The sequence below is a fragment of the Populus euphratica genome, unplaced genomic scaffold (genome assembly GCF_000495115.2).
Source record: "Populus euphratica unplaced genomic scaffold, PopEup_1.0 scaffold14.1, whole genome shotgun sequence".
In the NCBI taxonomy this organism is placed as follows: domain Eukaryota; kingdom Viridiplantae; phylum Streptophyta; class Magnoliopsida; order Malpighiales; family Salicaceae; genus Populus; species Populus euphratica.
This window is the reverse complement of record NW_011499876.1, coordinates 1360850-1379682: the sequence shown is the minus strand read 5'-3', so window position 1 is coordinate 1379682 and position 18833 is coordinate 1360850. Positions and strand designations below refer to the sequence as shown.

The 18833-nt window shown below is 34.7% G+C and overlaps 2 protein-coding genes across 3 annotated transcripts; one reads left to right on the top strand and one right to left on the bottom strand.

Annotated features, from left to right (window-relative positions):
* Positions 1-780: 780 nt before the first annotated feature.
* LOC105128455 (uncharacterized) lies at positions 781-6923 on the bottom strand. Of its 2 annotated transcripts, XM_011030139.1 has the most exons (10): positions 6768-6923; positions 6227-6466; positions 5800-6133; positions 5467-5691; positions 4787-5046; positions 4014-4249; positions 2622-2747; positions 2034-2219; positions 1388-1525; positions 781-1258 (listed from the first exon to the last, which is right to left on the bottom strand). In XM_011030139.1, exons 2-10 carry the CDS (start codon positions 6378-6380, stop codon positions 956-958), a joined length of 1962 nt encoding a protein of 653 aa, XP_011028441.1. In that variant the 5' UTR covers positions 6381-6466; positions 6768-6923; the 3' UTR covers positions 781-955. The 2 variants fall into 2 exon arrangements, with proteins under 2 accessions (XP_011028441.1, XP_011028440.1); XM_011030138.1 differs by lacking the exon at positions 6768-6923 and having other exon boundaries at positions 6227-6553.
* Positions 6924-7890: 967 nt separating this feature from the next.
* On the top strand, positions 7891-12473 carry AL6 (alfin-like 6). Its single transcript, XM_011030137.1, has 5 exons — positions 7891-8206; positions 8332-8364; positions 9650-9878; positions 11719-11848; positions 11946-12473. Exons 1-5 carry the CDS (start codon positions 8110-8112, stop codon positions 12219-12221), a joined length of 765 nt encoding a protein of 254 aa, XP_011028439.1. The 5' UTR covers positions 7891-8109; the 3' UTR covers positions 12222-12473.
* The last annotated feature ends 6360 nt before the right edge of the window (positions 12474-18833 follow it).

Sequence of the window (18833 nt, the reverse complement as noted above, 5' to 3'; positions counted from 1 at the left end):
CAAATAAAACTTAATTTGGAAACGTTTGTGTGGTTGTTTAAGCTTGTTTTTATGTGTCTTTATAAAGCTTAGGCTATTGTGGTGCATGATAATTTTATTATTTACAAGGCTTTGTATCTCCAAAATAAATTGTAGGTATTTTAATTATATTTTTAGAAAATAAAAAAAAAATATTTCATGATTTTGTTATTTTATTAGTAAAGTGCTGGATTAAAAAATAATAAGGATTAAATTTGAATCTTACTTAAAATGCCTTTATAAAACTGTACACATAACAGCTTTTTTCTCTCAAAAATTAACAACAAAATTCCAACTTCGTAGATTTTCTTTTCCTTACTAATTTATTTTTTCTCTCAAAAATTAACAACAAAATTTCATTACTAATTTGCCTTTATAAAACTGTACACATAACAGCTTTTTTCTCTCAAAAATTAACAACAAAATTCCAACTTCGTAGATTTTCTTTTCCTTACTAATTTATAGTTGTTTCTCCTTGGTTAGTTCATTTGGATGAAGGGTTGACGTAGATTATATAGTTGTTATTATTTACATTAATATTCCATTTAATTACAACTCATCAAAATTATCTAAAAAATCAATTTTAATACTTTTTCACAAAAAAAAAAAAAACCACTTTAAAAACCTAGCTAAACCACAAAAACACACATCTCGATACATTGCTAGTCGAGCTAAAGAAGAGTCAGTGCAGGAACCACCAATTTGGTTGTGAATATGATGTTTAGCGGTGGGTTGAGGCCAGCCACAACTAAAAACCATTGCTTTTCCAAAAAATTCCTTTGCCTGCTTACAAAAATTTCAACTATGAAAAGTTAAAAAGAAGCAATAGCAACTATACAATATAACAAAATTAAAATTTATGTTCGTTACTCCACACCTTGTAAATTACAAGATTCTTTTAGCCATAGATAAATTACTAGTCTATGACTGTTGCATGTTAAACATCAGCAGTTCTCTTGTCAGACAAGAACCTCTCAGCCATCCTGCCTGCAGAAGGGGTGCTTTTGCTTCTGTTACCACCACCTTTTCTAGGAACAGACCGTTGCATGATTCGGATTGGGATCCCACCCAAGTCGAAATCTTCCTTTAGGGACTTCGTTAAGAACCTGAGGTCTGTATCTGAAAGCTGCGTCTTTCCGTTTGTGAAGGCAACAAAAGTGGGTGGACGGGCCTTCACCTGGGTGAAATACTTGATCTTGGGTTGCGCTGCCTGGTCTTTCCAAGAATGCCTGCTCATAACCTGAGCAAATAGGCACACAAAGAGAGTTCTTTAACCAATACCCTGAGCACGAGCCGGCACAGGTATAAAGAAGTAAAATTCTTGATGTTGGGTTATTGGAAAAGAGAAATGCTAAGAACAAGGGCTGACCTTACGCAGCCAACGGTTAAGCCGGGATGTGGACAACCTTGTGCACCATTTTTCATATGTATCAATGACCTGACGCATGACAGCAATCCGGCCCCTGCCCTCTAATGCTGAAGTGAATACAACTGGTATTCCTGTGATCTGCAGACAAAGCTGAGTTAATGCTACACCACCAAATATACCCCAAAGCTAAGAGAAACGTAAATGTTTCAATATAAGTAGATGGTGAAAGCAGAGCATTATTCCACAAAATGCATCTGAAGGTATCAGAAGCTTCTGATTCTTCTATCCTTGTTCTTTCTTTCTTTTTCTACAGGTACTTTTAAACCAAACTATACATCCATAACTAGATATAAAACACAAACTTTGCATCGAAACATGTAATTTGACAAAAATATCCTTGGATTTTAAACAATCATCGCATGTATTTAAGAAACTTTGTTGGTCAATATGAAATATATTGTCTTATCTTAAAAAAGAATCTACATGCCAAAATTAAAAGGACCTCAACTCTATATAAAAGAAAACTGATAATCAGTCTCGCTAGTGTGTGTGTGTGTGTGAATGCACTGTTGAAAGCACCTAAGATAAAACCACCGGGGTATAACTGCATAAAATAACAGTGACAACAACATATAATTAGACAAACCTGAGGTATAACCGTCTGAATTTCTAAAGGAACAGCTTCCATGACCTTGTCAAATAATGTTGAATTTCGTTTCCCTTTCAGAATATCCATCTTGTTCACAATAACAACCAAGCCACGGCCTTCTTCCACTGCCCTTCTTGCTATAACTACTTCAGCATGTGTCATACTACGTCTAGCTTTCACAACCTAATTCCCATACACAAATAGCATAGCAAAGAAAAGCATTAGAAATGGGAAGATACCTGCCCCAAGTTATAATATTGTGCAGTGCACGTTCTTCATGCATAAATTTTTCCAACCATTGTCATTTTACTGCATTTGACTCTGTAAGACCCATCTATATCAAGCATCACAAACTTTAACAGGACTGGAGGGTTCGAATACCTTCGGTATTTTTGTCTATCTTTATTGACAAGTCAAAATATATAAGAGGGCCCCACATAGGACTGCTCTACTTGACAGGAAGCATACAAGAGAAGCACCCCCAAGAGGCAAATTAAAAAGACACTCAGACAGATATAGTCATATTGACTGTGCAAATTTCTTCCTTCTAACAGATGAAAAGAGTACAATAAATGTGAGACACACCTCTTCAGCATCAAGCACCAAAGCAACCACTTGAGCCCTCATCAAATTCTTTCTTGATTGCATCACACTCAGTGATGATGGTCCTTTTTCTAGACCTGTTCTTTGCAACCAACCTGCAGTGTCAACCTGAATAACCAAACCCAAAACATTATGTAACAAGTATAATAATAAATTAATCTAAAAACCAAGGCTCGCAAAAAGCAATTACATTTTATCCAGAATATTACTTCATGGAGTCTTATTGGACTAGATCCAAGTGTCCAATGTATGTCAGTTGATAACAATAGCTACAAATGAAAATTCTTGATCTCACTCAAGTAGGGAACAAAATCATCATTTACAGGTTGCATCATTATTGACCCTGTAGTTTTTAAATTGTTGTATCAATGTAGCTATAGCATTTTATTCTCAGTTCAATCCAGCGGAACTTGGGAATGCATACCCATTTGATAAGTCCATACAAATTTTCGAAGTTAGATCCAACTTTCATGTCTACTTACGCACCAAGGAATAAACCCCAATGGGAGTAAGAATGTTAGATGAATTCATCATATCAAAACCCTAAATTAATTGAAAATTTCAATAATAAAATTCAAAACCAAACCTTAATCAAGATTGCATTGGAAAAATTACAGAGTTAAGGCAAACTACAATCCACCAACCCCTAAGTCAAATTAGAAATGTAAATTATATGAGAGACCACCTTATTCAAGAATTTCCAACACCAAAACAAACTCTTCCTCTTGTCACAATCCCAACTATCCCAGACAGTAAGCACCTATGCCCAACACAACAACCTGAATGTTGGCTGCGCAGACAAACTACAATTATAGTTGTTCTTGGACTAAGCCAAGCATCAGTAGTCTCCTTGTCACACCAAACAATAATTATTCACTCTGCACCTGTCCCAGTTGAGAGAGCAACCAATTAAATCTCTGTGCATCTTCTTTTTATTTATATTTCCTGATTTACTGTTTTTTCATTAGATATCCATTCTCTTCCAAAACAAAAAAGCTGACTGAGGTACATAAACCCTTGAAGATGCATCTATGCAACTAATAGCAACCTGATTTACTGTTTTTTCAATAGAGATCCATTCTCTTCCAAAACAAAAAAGCTGACTGAGGTACATAAACCCTTGAAGATGCATCTATGCAACTAATAGCAACCTGATTTACTGTTTTTTCAATAGAGATCCATTCTCTTCCAAAACAAAAAAGCTGAGTGAGGTGCATAAACCCTTGAAGATGCATCTACGCAACTAATAGCATCCACGAGCACAGGAAGGGACACAGGCTAATGTGAACCTTGAAAAACTGGTATGCTGTGAATTTGCAGCAGTAATCCATTAGATCTAAAATACAATAAGAAACACAAAATACAGACTATTACCAGATATATAGTTCTTCCCTCATATTGGAACTGGGTTCTGACAGAATCTCTCGTCAGACCAACCTCTGGACCCACAAGCACACGTTCTTCTTGTACCAAAGTATTCAACAAGGTTGACTTTCCAACATTTGGTCTTCCTATGATTGCTAACTGTAATGGTAACTTGGACTCATCAACTTCACCAGCAACATCATCAACATGACTGGGGCCATACCCATTGTCTTGGTCACAATTATCTTGGATTAATCAAAAAGCATAGTATGATTAAAAAATTATGATAATGGCATAAGCAAACAATCCATCACAAAGCAACACCCTATGATTAAGATGTAATGTTCTTATTTTAGGAGCAATAATGTTCTTATTTTATATAAAAAATTGACCCAAACAACCAAGGTGCATGTTGCCTAAATTTGTAGAACTTTTAAGAATTTAATTTCTTTGCCTTTTCATTTTGTATTCTTGAGTCATCTTTAAAGAATATCAAAATGAAAGTCATGTCCACAAAATGACTTGACAATTTAACACTCTCTTTCCAGATGCCTACTCACAGACTTTGATCATTTTCCAGAGACAATGCTAGATTTGTGCTCCAAAGTCATGGATCAAGATGAATTGAGGACCTCATTCAATCAAGCCATCAAGATGACCCAGAGTACCTCTATGTAATGACATATAGCTTGTGCAACTAACAAGTAAGCTCAGAATAAAACAAAATAAAAAAATCTGAAAATCTGGCAATACCAAATCCTATAAAGCAAAGGTAATCTTACTGTTTAAAACTTGAAGCATGTAATCCTCAATCAAAGGCTGAAGAGCATCGTGGAGAGCTGCCATACCCAGTCCCGTCTCAGCAGATATTGCAATCGGATCCCCAAATCCTAGCATGCGGGCTTCATCAGCAGCATCAGAAATAGAGCCAACACCATCACAAAGTGATTCAGATTTATTCATTGCTACTATAGGCTTGATTCCAGGTGCATGTTTGCGAAGCCACTTCCCAACATCCAAATCCAATGGATGCAATCCAGCTCTGATCACAATATAACACCAAGAAATGGTAAAAAATTTGCACCAACGGATATTTTGTTAACCTACAATGGTCAATACTAAGTTCTAAGAAGGAATCAAGCACTATAGGTAAAAGTTGGTAGCATGTTTCAGCTTCCATAAAATAATTCTACTGTCTATTTCTGTAGCATATAGGAGTACAAACTTGCTTGTCAGACACTAGCACCTCACATAATGCAAAAATAAAAAATAAAAAAACCAAGGTCATATGCAACTTGGCAATATATGCCTCATTTTTTCTTTTCTTTTCTTTTTTTTGTCATATGTGACATGAACTCTTTCAATTTTTTCCACTTGGGACAAATGCCATATTCACAATTTTCCCAACTTATTTACCATCTTGTGATTTTGAAGTGAACTCAGACTTAAGATACAGACTGACCTCACATCTATCAAGAATACTGCAAACTGAGTTCTTGCGAGCACATTTGCAGTCATGCTAGTTGTTCTCTGAAGAATGGACCCTGAAGCTGCTTCTGTTTCTAAGCCAGCTGAGTCCAACACTTTAAACCGCAAATCACCCAATTTGGCAATGCCTTCTCTTATATCTCGAGTAACATGATCATCTGGCGTGTTATACACAAGAGCTTCCCTCCTCCGAATCAGCCTACAGATAGCCCCAAATAGATTAATAAACTAATAAATCTCATAAAAACATCATGCAGTTGCATCAAAAAGATGTTGGCCCTTTACATGTACACCCAATGAAACTAACCGGTTGTATAAAGCCGATTTCCCCACATTTGGACGTCCAACAATAATGACAGTTGGAAGCAGGTTCGTGTCAATTTTGGTAAAGTCAATTGGTTTTTCATACACAACCGTGACTTTCTTGTCAGTACCACCATCGTCAGAACAAAAATCAAGCTGCTCCAAATCACTGCTTGTTACATCTTCACCTGAACCAGAAACCAACTCTGGCATCTTCTGTTGAACCGCGGAGCCATACCCCCGATAAAGTTGCCATCTTGGGGCTAACGGACAACACTTTAAATCAGGAGGTATTAAAGTATTTCCATTTATAATGTTGGCATTATTAAACAATGATCCTGTACATCAATAACAAGTTTGATGAGTCCAAAATATGTTTCACATGTCTACAAGAAGCAAAATCTAATTAGTAGTTTGTGAAGAACACTTACTGAATGAAACTGTAAATAGAGGGTTATTCTCAATGTTCACTTTGGAAAAATGTGAGCAGCAGGAGCCGCTGCTGCTGCTAATGCTTCTATGTAGGATTCCTACACCATAATGCCTCTTTCGTGATGAAAGAGCCCGAACCCATGAATGAGACATACAGTTTCAGTACCCACGCAATCAGAACTTGCCACTTAAAAAGGTATAAAAAAATCAACTCTTCAAATCTGCTAGATGCCTTGTAACTGCAATCGAAATGAAACAATAATCAAAACACTTTAAATAAACAATAAACACCATAAAGCGTGAACAAAATAACTCATTGATGGGCTTGAGATACAGAAAAAAAAAAAAGCAAAACAAAACAAAAAAAGGCATGGAAAGCCCTTTAACTATGTGGGGTCGGTTTCTTTTCAAATGGTTGGGGAATTTTATCGAACACATGGTGACATAGTGAAAGAAAGGGTGAATGAAAAGATTAACACATCAACATAAAAGGGTGGCTTCGTTTTTAAAGCATTGAATCAAGCAAGAAAAGCAAAGTACGGTATCTGCTGCTCTGCTCAAAACGGGCTCCTCCTCCTGTCCTCCCTTTTCTTTTTCAATGCTTACAAAATATTGCTTGCATGCATTTGTTTTCGCGGCAATGCTTCGATCCCACGCATTGCGTTAGTTTTTAAACCCGCACCGGGCCAATGGGCCAAGTACATGGTTACAAGTCAGATAGATTGCCTGGCTAGCTAAAGTTAATTTATTTTTTTATTTTATAAAAACTAAAAATAATATTATTTAAAAAAAATTGGTATTGATTGGGTTTTCTCAAGGTATTGAATCATGAGTTAATTGAGTTTTTAATCGGGTCATATCATAATAAATATTCCTTTATTTTTACTGAGATTTTATTCGATGTATATCCCAAGCAATAAATTAATTTACCGAATCAAATCAAGTTTTAAAATAATAAATATTACCACAACTAATAAATATAAACTTTTATAAATAAAATCATAAAATATATAATTTATTTTTTATTTGTCTTCCATTAAATTTTAAGACCTTACTGTTTAATTTAGATTTTCTATTTAAGTCTTGTCTGGATTAAGTTTTATATTAAATTTAACGAGAGTTACTTGATTTATCCAATAAATCAATATTTGATTATATTAATCTAGTTGAAATTTTAATAAAATTTTGTTTGATTTTTTTTATAAAAAAAACTTGAAATATGCTGTTTGAGATTCACCTGAAATTGACCCTGGTTTTAAATCGGTTCATTGATATATCAGGTTTAATAACTGAAGGACAAAGTATTTTATTGCCGGACCAACCCCTTATTGGTGGGGTTTGTACATTAGATGACAAATAACATGGAATTCTTGTAGCAACGGACCAAACCTTCAACCTAAGGCGAAGTGTGACCAAAAATAATTAACTATGGTTAAAACAATGTTAATTTAAATTAACTTATTGACTCGGGTTTATCTCGTAATTTTAGTTTTAAAATGCACATCATAAAATAAAAAAATTATTTTTATAAAAGTAATGTTCTCTGTTGCATATTTTTATATTATATAGTTTGATGTCTATGTATATATGTATATGGGAATTAAATAATAAATTCAACTCTCTAATTCTAAATAGACGACATGAACGTAGATATAGATAAAAGGAAGTTTCTGTTTGCCCACAAATCAAATCGGAAAAAAAAAAAATTGAAAAACAAGAGAGGAGAGCAGAGCAGAGCAGCAAACCCTAGGCTAGGAGGAGGGCCTTATTTCATCCATGAACAACAAAAACCCTAATTAATTCCTTCAATTAAGGCCACAAAACTGCATTATTATCTCGTTTTCTTGAGAGATATACAGAGAGAGAGAGAGAGAGATTGTAAATGGAGGGAACACCGCATCCTATACCGCGTACCGTTGAAGAAGTTTTTAGTGATTTCAAAGGCAGACGCTCTGGTTTAATCAAGGCTCTTACTTCTGGTTTGTTCTTAATTTTTATTTTCTTGGCTAAATTTACCTTTTTATGCTTCATTTCTGTCTTTTCTTTATTGGTTTTTGTTTGTTTTTTAAATTAGTTGATGGGTTTGTTTCTTTTTTGCTTGCAGATGTTGAGAAGTTTTACCAGCAGTGTGACCCTGGTGGGTTTTTCTCTCTCTAATTTTCTTTCGTTGTTTTTGTTATTTTGTTTTAAATTTGTGTATGTTTTTACGTAAATTTTGATGTATTATGTGTGAATTTTATGATCTTGTTTTTTTAAGATGTTTTTTTTCTGTTTGCGTTATGAATTTTACGTTTTCTTTTGTTTTCAAATATGGGTATGTTTGAGTGGAGGATGTCTTGAGCTTTGTCTTTCTGTTGCTGTTGCTGTTTCTGTGTTTTCGTTGTTTCTATACACCAAGAGCCGCTGAGTGATTTTGTGAGGAGCGAAAGTACTGTAATATGCTAACAGTGGTTTTGATTTTAACAAAATACAGCTGTGTTTTTCAGTATATAACTTTTTTCTGTTCTGAATCCCCAGTTGTTTCTCTTCCGCAATGAGTGTTTCATGCATCGTTTTAATATCCATTCACCTGAGGCTTGCTGTGACTGCAAACCTCATTGCTGATGGTTGCATAATCGGATGAAATCCCCAATATCTAACGGTTTAAGGTGGCCCATAATATTTTTAGTTTGATAGTTGCCGTCAATTGACATTTTTTGTCCACTCATTCTCAAGTGAAAGCCTCATGTGGGAGTACTTCCTTTGCCAAATTCATTATTGGCCATGCTATGTTTTCAATATTTGAAATAATCACCTGGAATACAGATTGCAGATCTTTAACATTCAGTTTAAAATCAGAGTATGTGCAATTCATTACACACCATTTTGAGAAATCTAACCACTTAGGAATTTAGGACATCCATGCGCATGGGTAACTATTCTTGGGGTTTAGCTTCCTCCTCTTGTGGACTTAATTAAAGAAAATTTTTGTACATAGACTCGGGAAATGAGTATTATAGCATGTGCATATAGTATCTCTAGTATGGAAGTGCTGGGAAACAAAGATTTCATTTGTATCATTGCCACAAAACAAGGAAAAAGCAAAATCATTAGTGATGTGGTGATTTCCTGCTTACCTTATGGTGAAGGAATTTCAGTTATTATAATTTATTTTGTTATCAGTGTGCTTTACAAAATGAAATGCATTCTTGAGTAGTGATCTTATTCCATTTCATTTATATCTATTTGATCATTTTGAGGTAGATTATGGAGGATATCTCGAACCTGAGCTTTAAAATAAGGTTGGAGGTCAATGATTTTGTGGAAATTATAGCATGTGCTCCTAGTCCACCTATTACATATATGCTCGTGGAAATCTACATGATTGATTGTATTTATTTTGAATGAATAGGCACATCATGATATCAAATTTGAGTTTGCAGATAAGGAGAACTTGTGTCTCTATGGACTTCCAAATGAGACATGGGAAGTTAACCTGCCTGTGGAGGAGGTGCCCCCTGAACTTCCTGAGCCTGCACTAGGTATAAATTTTGCCAGGGATGGGATGCAAGAGAAGGACTGGTTATCCCTTGTTGCAGTTCACAGTGATTCATGGCTGCTTGCTGTTGCATTTTATTTTGGTGCACGTTTTGGGTTTGGTAAGAATGAAAGGTATGATTGAGTTTTCTTCTTGCCGATATGGCCTTAAGATGCTGTTTTAATTTACAATTGGTTTTGCCAAGTTTAAATTTGAAATATACAAGTGCAAACCACTTCATTCTCTTTTCCCTGAAATGTATAATTTTGCACTTGGTCTTAAGCTTATTTTGGACATTTCTAGTTTGCTTATTTTTATCAACCGAGTGAACTGCCCAGTATCTGGCTTCTTGATGGTGTCTAATCTGTGCATTTTCTTTGGATCAACTTGTTTTTGCATTTCAATTTAGCATCACCTTGCATGTGATCTTATCACTCAGTTATGACCACATACATAATCAACCATGAAACATCTGGAACAGACATCTATAAGGAAAAAAACCCAAAGCCATGTTCATTAATTTGAGGAATTAAATTGTTTCAATGCTATTTGGAATGGAATCGTTTTCTTTCCATATGCAGTTTGAGTTGTTTTTATGGGCGCAAATCACTCTGGTGCTTCCTTTCTCTTTTGCTTCTTTCTATTTCTTAGCCGTTAGCTTAGACTATTTCTTAAAAAGTGCTTTATTAGTAAAGGGCGCTGATGAAATCTGGTGCACTTTGTAGTTACCTTTCATTATCCTTTACAAATTTAAACATGTCATAAATTTAGCATAAGGCAATGACTCTTTATTTTCATCTTTTTGAGTGTATTAATTCCAAAACATGGTGTTCAATATAGCAGATCTGGAATGATTTTGTCCTCTGTTGATTTAGATGTCTTAAAAAATTGATATTATTGTGGTTTACTCATCTACAAGGACCTCATTTTTTAGATGACATCTATAGGGAGTCATGTTTCTTTATACGATATTCAGAGTCCTAGGCAAAGATTTAAATACTTATCTTGCTTGCTCCAATTGCCTTTTCCCCCAGTTCTCATCTAATTGATTTTTCTTCCAACTTGATCATGTCTTGTTCTTTTTATTGTTTCTGCTAGTATCATTTCCATATTTATCAAGTGGGTATTTTAACTTTTTTCTAATCATCGTTGCCTGAGGTGTTGGATTCTTGGAGAAGTTTTATTTTTTTAAGTTAGGAAAATTTTGACTTTCCTTCTTTCTAGCTAGTTAAACATGATGCTCAGATGTGAGATTAACTTATTTGGGATTAAAATCTGAACCATGCATGCTATTTTGGCATAAAATGAAGTGTTTACACAAACATCAAACTAGTGATCAACACATTTATTCCTCTTACCTTGTATAAATTATTGTGCTTGAATAAGAAATTGTGCAATGGCTATTCTGCTTTTATAGAATTTACTTGTCCTGAAAATCAGATGCAGTTGACTTGGTTTGCATGAAGTGCGTGTTGAAAACTAGGTAATGAAACCTTTTGACCCAGGATCTGAAAGAACTAATAATACTTGACATGTATATCTAGTAATGAAGTTTTACAGCCAAGTGTTAAAATATATTCCTAGTCATTAAACTCCTAATCTTTCAGTTGAACTTCCTTTCCACTTATTTTACTTTTGATCCCATTTCTTATAATTTTGTGTTTCTCCTGTTCTATGTTTTACCTCATTCTTGCTGTTTTAATTCTTTTCAGATTTATTTTGTGCTTTACATGTAATAGAGCTGAACATTTTCATGTCACAAAAAGGAAGGTTTCACCATGCTCTGTTAATTTCCCTAGGACAAGAGCCATTGGTATTTCAAGTATAACAAATCCCCATGTTAGAATAACAAACCCCCATGTTATCCCCCCAACCCCCCCCCCCCCCCAACACACACACTAGCGAGCAACTTGGGATACAAAAAACACAAATAAGAACATCATTCTAATTGTGATTGAACTTTTGACTTGACAGGAAGAGGCTTTTCCAGATGATAAATGAGCTCCCCACAATATTCGAGGCCGTGTCTGGAAATGTTAAGCAACCTAAGGAACAAACTGCCACTCACAACAACAGTGGCAAAAGCAAATCAAGTGGGAAGATGGTAGGAAGTTAAGAGTTGCGTTAAAAACTATATGTTACTCCTTTCTCATTACTGTTCTGATTACAATTTCTTTTGCTGTTTGGATGTGGCCTTTAAGCAATCCCGGCAACCTGAGCCCCAGACTAAGGCTATAAAGGTATCTGCACCACCCAAGGAAGACTATGAGAGTGGGGAAGAGGAAGAAGAAGATGATGAACAGGGTGCTACTTGTGGAGCATGTGGTGAAAGCTATGGAACTGATGAGTTCTGGATTTGCTGTGATATGTGTGAGAAATGGTTCCATGGAAAATGTGTCAAGATTACACCTGCCAAAGCTGAGCACATCAAGCAGTACAAGTGCCCAAGTTGCAGCGGCAAGAGAGCTAGGGTTTAAAGTTAGATGCTGGAAGTCAAAGATGAACATCATTTAAACAAAGCAGACAAGGGGTAGAAGTTTTTCTTTAACGTTTTTAAAGTTGATCAGAACCAGTTGTCCACTTTAGTCAATGAATTTGAATAACTGCAGATTGGATTTCTAAGTTTGGCTACTCATTGTTCCTTCTGTCTAATTTTCTTCGGAATTGTGTTGTTAAATAGTTGGTGGCAATTGTAGCTATTTTCTTCATATATCGTTGGTGCATTTTTTTCAGTTTGTGGATGCAATGTTTTTTTCTACAGCCTCCTCTCAAATGACTCCCCTCCCCTTCCCCCAGATCGAAGCGTCGAAAAGAATTTGTTGTCTTTTGTGTTTATTGATTCCCAAGAGGGGATTTGATTTGAGGAACCCCAGAGTGTGGGAACGTAGTGTTGGATCGAGAAAGAGAATTTTTTTTCTTTTTCTTTTTGTTCGTCAGATGCTAGTTGTGCATTTTTGTACTATTTTTGCATGAAATATTTTGACCTATCAATTAGTTGGAATTGGAGAGAATTAGTAACCCTGCAAATAGTTTAAAGGAATTGTTTTTTAATTCTCTGTTGTTTTCCATTGTTGATGCAAACCAGGCTGTGCTTTGGTTTGTGGTTTCAGAAGGTTAAAATTCTTTTAATGAGATTTAAATCTGGTTTGGTTACTGGTTACTGAAAAGTAATTATTTTTAAATGAATTATTTTTTGATATTCAGTAGTATAATTGAATAATAAATTGAAAAATATTTTTTAATATTGAATTAAATCATAGAAAATAAGTTGTAAAATAACTTATTAATATTTTATTTTAAAAAAAATTATTAAAATAATGAAGAATAAATTTTATAAATTATTTCAAATAAAATAAATAATAATCAAAATAATAGAGATCAAATTTAAAAATTAAAAAAATTAAAAGATAAACAAATTAAAATAATAATAATTACTATTTCATAAATTATTCTAAATAAAATAAGTAACAATTAAAAGGAGGAGGATAATGATCAAATTTGATAAATAAAAAATCTCAATTAAAAAATAATAAGAAAAAAATAAATAAAAATTATGAAAATAAGAATTAAAGTTAATATAAAAATTAAACTATAAGAGATGAAATTAAAAAAAAAAATCAAAACAATATATATATATATATATATATATAGCAATCAAAAATTTAAAAACCAAATTTAATATAATCAGCAAATAATATAATATTTTTAAATTTTTTATAATTTAAAAAAAATATTTTTCTCCCTAAAATGAAAGAAAAATATTTTTCTTGAAACCAAGTCAAATTTTTCTTTAACTGGAAATTATTTTTTATTAGCCAATCTTTTTTTAATAACAAACAAACACAAAAAAATATAAAATTAAGTTTTCAAAAATTACTTTTTAAAAATCAAACTCGCCCTTATATAAAATTATAGTGTTTGTACTTAAGGTGTTAGCCCAGCGGTGGAAGAGACTTGTTTCCTTTCTCTACACCTGGTTCGAATCTCATTGTAAATGTTTGTGACTCCCATGATGCCTTACATACTTATTAGGCTTGTAAAATATTCAGTGAATTGTGAGATTAATCGTGGTGCGCATATGTTAGCCCAAACATCTACATAAATAAATAAATAAAAATTATAGTGCCTAAGATATATATAGATATCGAATCTTAGAAATAAATAGAGCATCCATTTCATAAACAAACAGACAGCCAAAATGAGAATCTATTATTTATTTTTTTAATTACATATATAGGATAAAAAATAACTAAATTTTTATTTTGAATAAAAATAACTTGTCATCTTTTTTTAAGAAAAAAATAAAAAGCCAAGCTAGCATGAAGATGTACAGACTAGCCGAATCTAAGTCCAGAAATCCCTTGTATATAAATTAAATGTCATTAGCTTGGGACTGACTCAATGTCACGCAATTGGGACTTGGAGATGGAGCATTTACAACCTATGGAGAAGTTGTATTTGTTCATCAACACATACAGCATCCAGCAGACAAAGAGAACGGAAACAGTGACGCCGCCTCCGCCGATCAAGTAGCTCAGATGTCCTCTTGGCACCTCTTTCAAGTTAAACTCTGAGCTGGGGTATAAAGCCTCCATTTTCACAAGCTTTGTAGATACCAGGCTTTGGTTGGTCTAGTGGAGAGGTGAAGAGGAAAAGGGCTATTTATAGTGCAAAATCCAATCACAAGCTTTGTGTACCAGGCTTTGGTTGGTTTAGTGGAGAGGTGAAGGACTATTTATAGTAAGCAAACAATGCAGGATATTTTAAGGTGCTATCTCTTATTTTAATCCTTGAACCTAGGTGCTTCCATGGAATGATGGAACCAACGGACTTACCACTGCTAGTCCAAGCTATAAAACCATGTGCTTTGATGTTGACATGCAGGGTTAGGGTTCGGGTTAGGGTTATTTATTCATGTGGGACATTGCTGAGAAACTCCCAGAAGATTGATTAGGTCTCACCAACGACTAACGGTTGACATTTGTGTATGCGTTCACATATTCTTAAGAAGAGACTTGTTTCCTTTCTCTACACCTGGATTCGAATCTCATTGTAGATGTTTGTCACTCTCATGATGTCTTACATGTTTATTAGACTTGTAAAATATTCAGTGAATTATGAGATTAATTGTGGTGTGCATATGCTAGCCCAAACATCTACATAAATAAAAATTATAGTGCCTAAGATATATATAGATATCGAATCTTAGAAATAAACAGAGCATCCATTTCATAAACAAACAGACAGCTAAAATGGGAATCTATTATTTATTTTTTTAATTACATATATAGGATAAAAAATAACTAAATTTTTATTTTGAATAAAAATAACTTGTCATCTTTTTTTAAGAAAAAAATAAAAAGCCAAGCTAGCATGAAGATGTACAGACTAGCCGAATCTAAGTCCAGAAATCCCTTGTATATAAATTAAATGTCATTAGCTTGGGACTGACTCAATGTCACGCAATTGGGACTTGGAGATGGAGCATTTACAACCTATGGAGAAGTTGTATTTGTTCATCAACACATACAGCATCCAGCAGACAAAGAGAACGGAAACAGTGACGCCGCCTCCGCCGATCAAGTAGCTCAGATGTCCTCTTGGCACCTCTTTCAAGTTAAACTCTGAGCTGGGGTATAAAGCCTCCATTTTCACAAGCTTTGTAGATACCAGGCTTTGGTTGGTCTAGTGGAGAGGTGAAGAGGAAAAGGGCTATTTATAGTGCAAAATCCAATCACAAGCTTTGTGTACCAGGCTTTGGTTGGTTTAGTGGAGAGGTGAAGGACTATTTATAGTAAGCAAACAATGCAGGATATTTTAAGGTGCTATCTCTTATTTTAATCCTTGAACCTAGGTGCTTCCATGGAATGATGGAACCAACGGACTTACCACTGCTAGTCCAAGCTATAAAACCATGTGCTTTGATGTTGACATGCAGGGTTAGGGTTCGGGTTAGGGTTATTTATTCATGTGGGACATTGCTGAGAAACTCCCAGAAGATTGATTAGGTCTCACCAACGACTAACGGTTGACATTTGTGTATGCGTTCACATATTCTTAAGGAATTGAGTGGAGGACACAGGAAAAAAAAATGGCTTTGAGGTAGAAGTAGAGATTTATTCTTGTGGGCTTGACTAGATTTATTTAAAGCTTCGAAGTTTTCTTGGATTTCTTCGAAGGAAGGAGTGGGAAGAAAATGAACCACTACGAAAAAGATTTTACCACGAGGAAGATCATCGTTTAAATAACAATTGATACAACAACGACCAAGCTATCCCAAGTTAGATTGTCTTATGATAGGTTCCATTGAAGTTAATTTGAACTGGTTGGCAAGCCTTCAGTATAGATCCCAATCCCATGACAAACACCTGCACAATTCCATCACCATGTTCAAAGTCTTGATATCTCGGAGGCAGGATAAAAGTATCTCCAAATACCAGAGTGCTGGCCAAAATCAAGCCTCCATGTGTATTAGATTTGCCTATCTGTAAGAAACACAGACATTATCCCCATAATTCATTGGATACTCATACAAATTGAAGTTGGTCACAATTATAGCCAAAGCCTGGCATGAACTCCTGCAGAACCAGAGGAAAAGAGCATTTTCTATCCTTTAAACAGATTCTTCAATGATCCATCTAGTATCTAAGCTTATAGTTTCGCAATTGAATTGCTTGTAAATTAAAGATAATGCTGTACTAACTCATTGAGGAATAACTTCCAAGTTCTGGCATATGGGATAGCGGTAAGATGATTTGACTCCACAATCTTCATGCCATCTTCTTGCCTAGTGCTTGCTCATGAGCTGCTTGCTTCATCCTGCCTTCTTGGCATTTTCCTTGCATGGACTTTCTTGCTCCATCATAAAAATTTACTTTTGTAAACCACGGATTGGAAATCTATGACCACTCAACTTATCCCTGGTCGGCCGCAGACAATGTTGGCGCCATGCCATGTAGGCAGCTCATCCGTCCACAATTGCAGGCATGCTAGTCTCCTATGTCCTACCTAATAGCCTTTTAGATTAATCTTCTTTAATTAAATTAACCCTTTATCAAGTAATTATCAATATGCTCATAACAGCACTGCTATCATTGTGTACTTTAGAGCTCACGATCATCAAAGAAACTGTCCAAATATCGAACGCTAAAGGATCTTTATGCCACTCTCAGCAACAAAGAAAATCAAAACCTGGTTCACTAACAAGAAGATCAAAACAAAGGCCAGTTTCTCTCATTGTGAGTTCCCACCATTTCTTCTCTCTTCTTCAGCAACTTCTCTAAGCACACAGCTGTTAGCTCTGTGCACAAGCCTTCTCATTTTGTTTTCAAGTTCGGCCAACAGCTCATAAATTTCATTTGTTATCATGCGATCTATCTCCTACTACAAACCCGTGTAGTAGTAGTATACATGTTTATAGTTGCCTTCTATACTCCTTCTTCATCATTTCTCTGCCCTCCTCAGCATCTCCCCATTCCTGCAAAGGCACACATGTTTGGAAGCAAAACATAATTTCCTGAGTTTTGGGGTTCAAGCTCAAAGAGCTATGGATTCTGCTAGGTTTTAAAAGGGAGCCATGAATTCCTGCGTGCGGCTTCAATGGCATGCTACCATTCAATCTCTTTGCTTCATCGAGTTTCCCCGGCGTACCTAACAAATCAACCATGAAAGCAGAATGATCTACAGATGGGTTTCAATTGATTCAAAAACCCTCTGGCATTCTTCCAGTAATCCTCCACGGCTTCATGCTTTTAACACCCTCTTCTTTCATGGTAGACAATAGTTTTATGGCTTTACTTCCCTGACCATGAACAGCAAACCCCGTAATCAATTTACTGTAGGAAACCACTTCTCTGTCTTCCATTTTTCGGAAAACTCTCTGGGCATCCTTCATACTTCCAGATTTTGAATACATGAAAATCAAAGAATTTTATCTTTTGACAACCAAATTATCCTTCAATTCAAGGATGAAATTAACTACCCAGTTACTCAATTCTAAAGCCCCAGGATGTCCATATGCTGAGATAACACTGACCATCGCCTCCTCATCTGGTTTTCAGTCTATATTCAATGAAAAAGTTCAATTGCTATTGCTAACTGCCCATTTTGAGCATATCCTGTAATCATCGAGTTCAATTGCTATTGCTGACTGTCCATTTTGAGCATATCCTGTAATCATCGAGTTCCATAAAACAACATCCCTTTCTAGCAACTTATCAAAAACATCTGAAACAATAGTGAAAAATCACTCCAATTTTCTATCTCCTTTGTCCTACCAGAACACAAACCAAACGCAGAAACATAGCAGAGTTCAGGTGACCTCGACTTTGCATATACCGAAATCATAGCGTCCAAGTAACCGAACTCTTATACTCATCCAAAATTCTCCCAGCAGCTTCAGTACTTCCACGCTCTGCATAAATGCCAAGCAATGCCGTCGACAAACAAATTCAACCTGAGCCTCTTTTCATCAAGTAATTTTCAAAAGCCACTCAGCAAGACAAGGATCACCATGCAATGAACATGATGAAATGAAAGTAATCCAAGTAGTCTCAGTACAGGAATCTCATCAAAATACCGACCAATTGGACACGACAGAGCATGAGAGCACTGTCTCAAGCTGCACAACAGTTTTTATTATTATTATTATTATTATTGTTAAATTAACGTAGCAGTTGACAAGAGATCGTAAAAATGAGGGAATTTAAGGTGGTGTTAAATAGCGGTAGAACTTTTCCTCCTTTTTTCATGGAAGTTACGGATTTTTAACAATATAGTATAGACTAATAGAAAATTACTAGTTAAATTTGAACATTTTAAGATTTCTCAAGTATTGTATATATTGTAGATATATATCTATCGATAATAAATAACATACAAAAACCACTATAAAATAAATATTATAAATAATATTGTCTATTTATAATTATTCTCACTCTAATGCGCGAGTATTTATATAAAGGTATAAAAACTATTTTTATTATAAAAATTATATGAAAACATTATCTTGAATATCCATATATATATATATATATATATATATATATATATATATATATAAGGATAAGCAGAAAAGATATCATATAAAA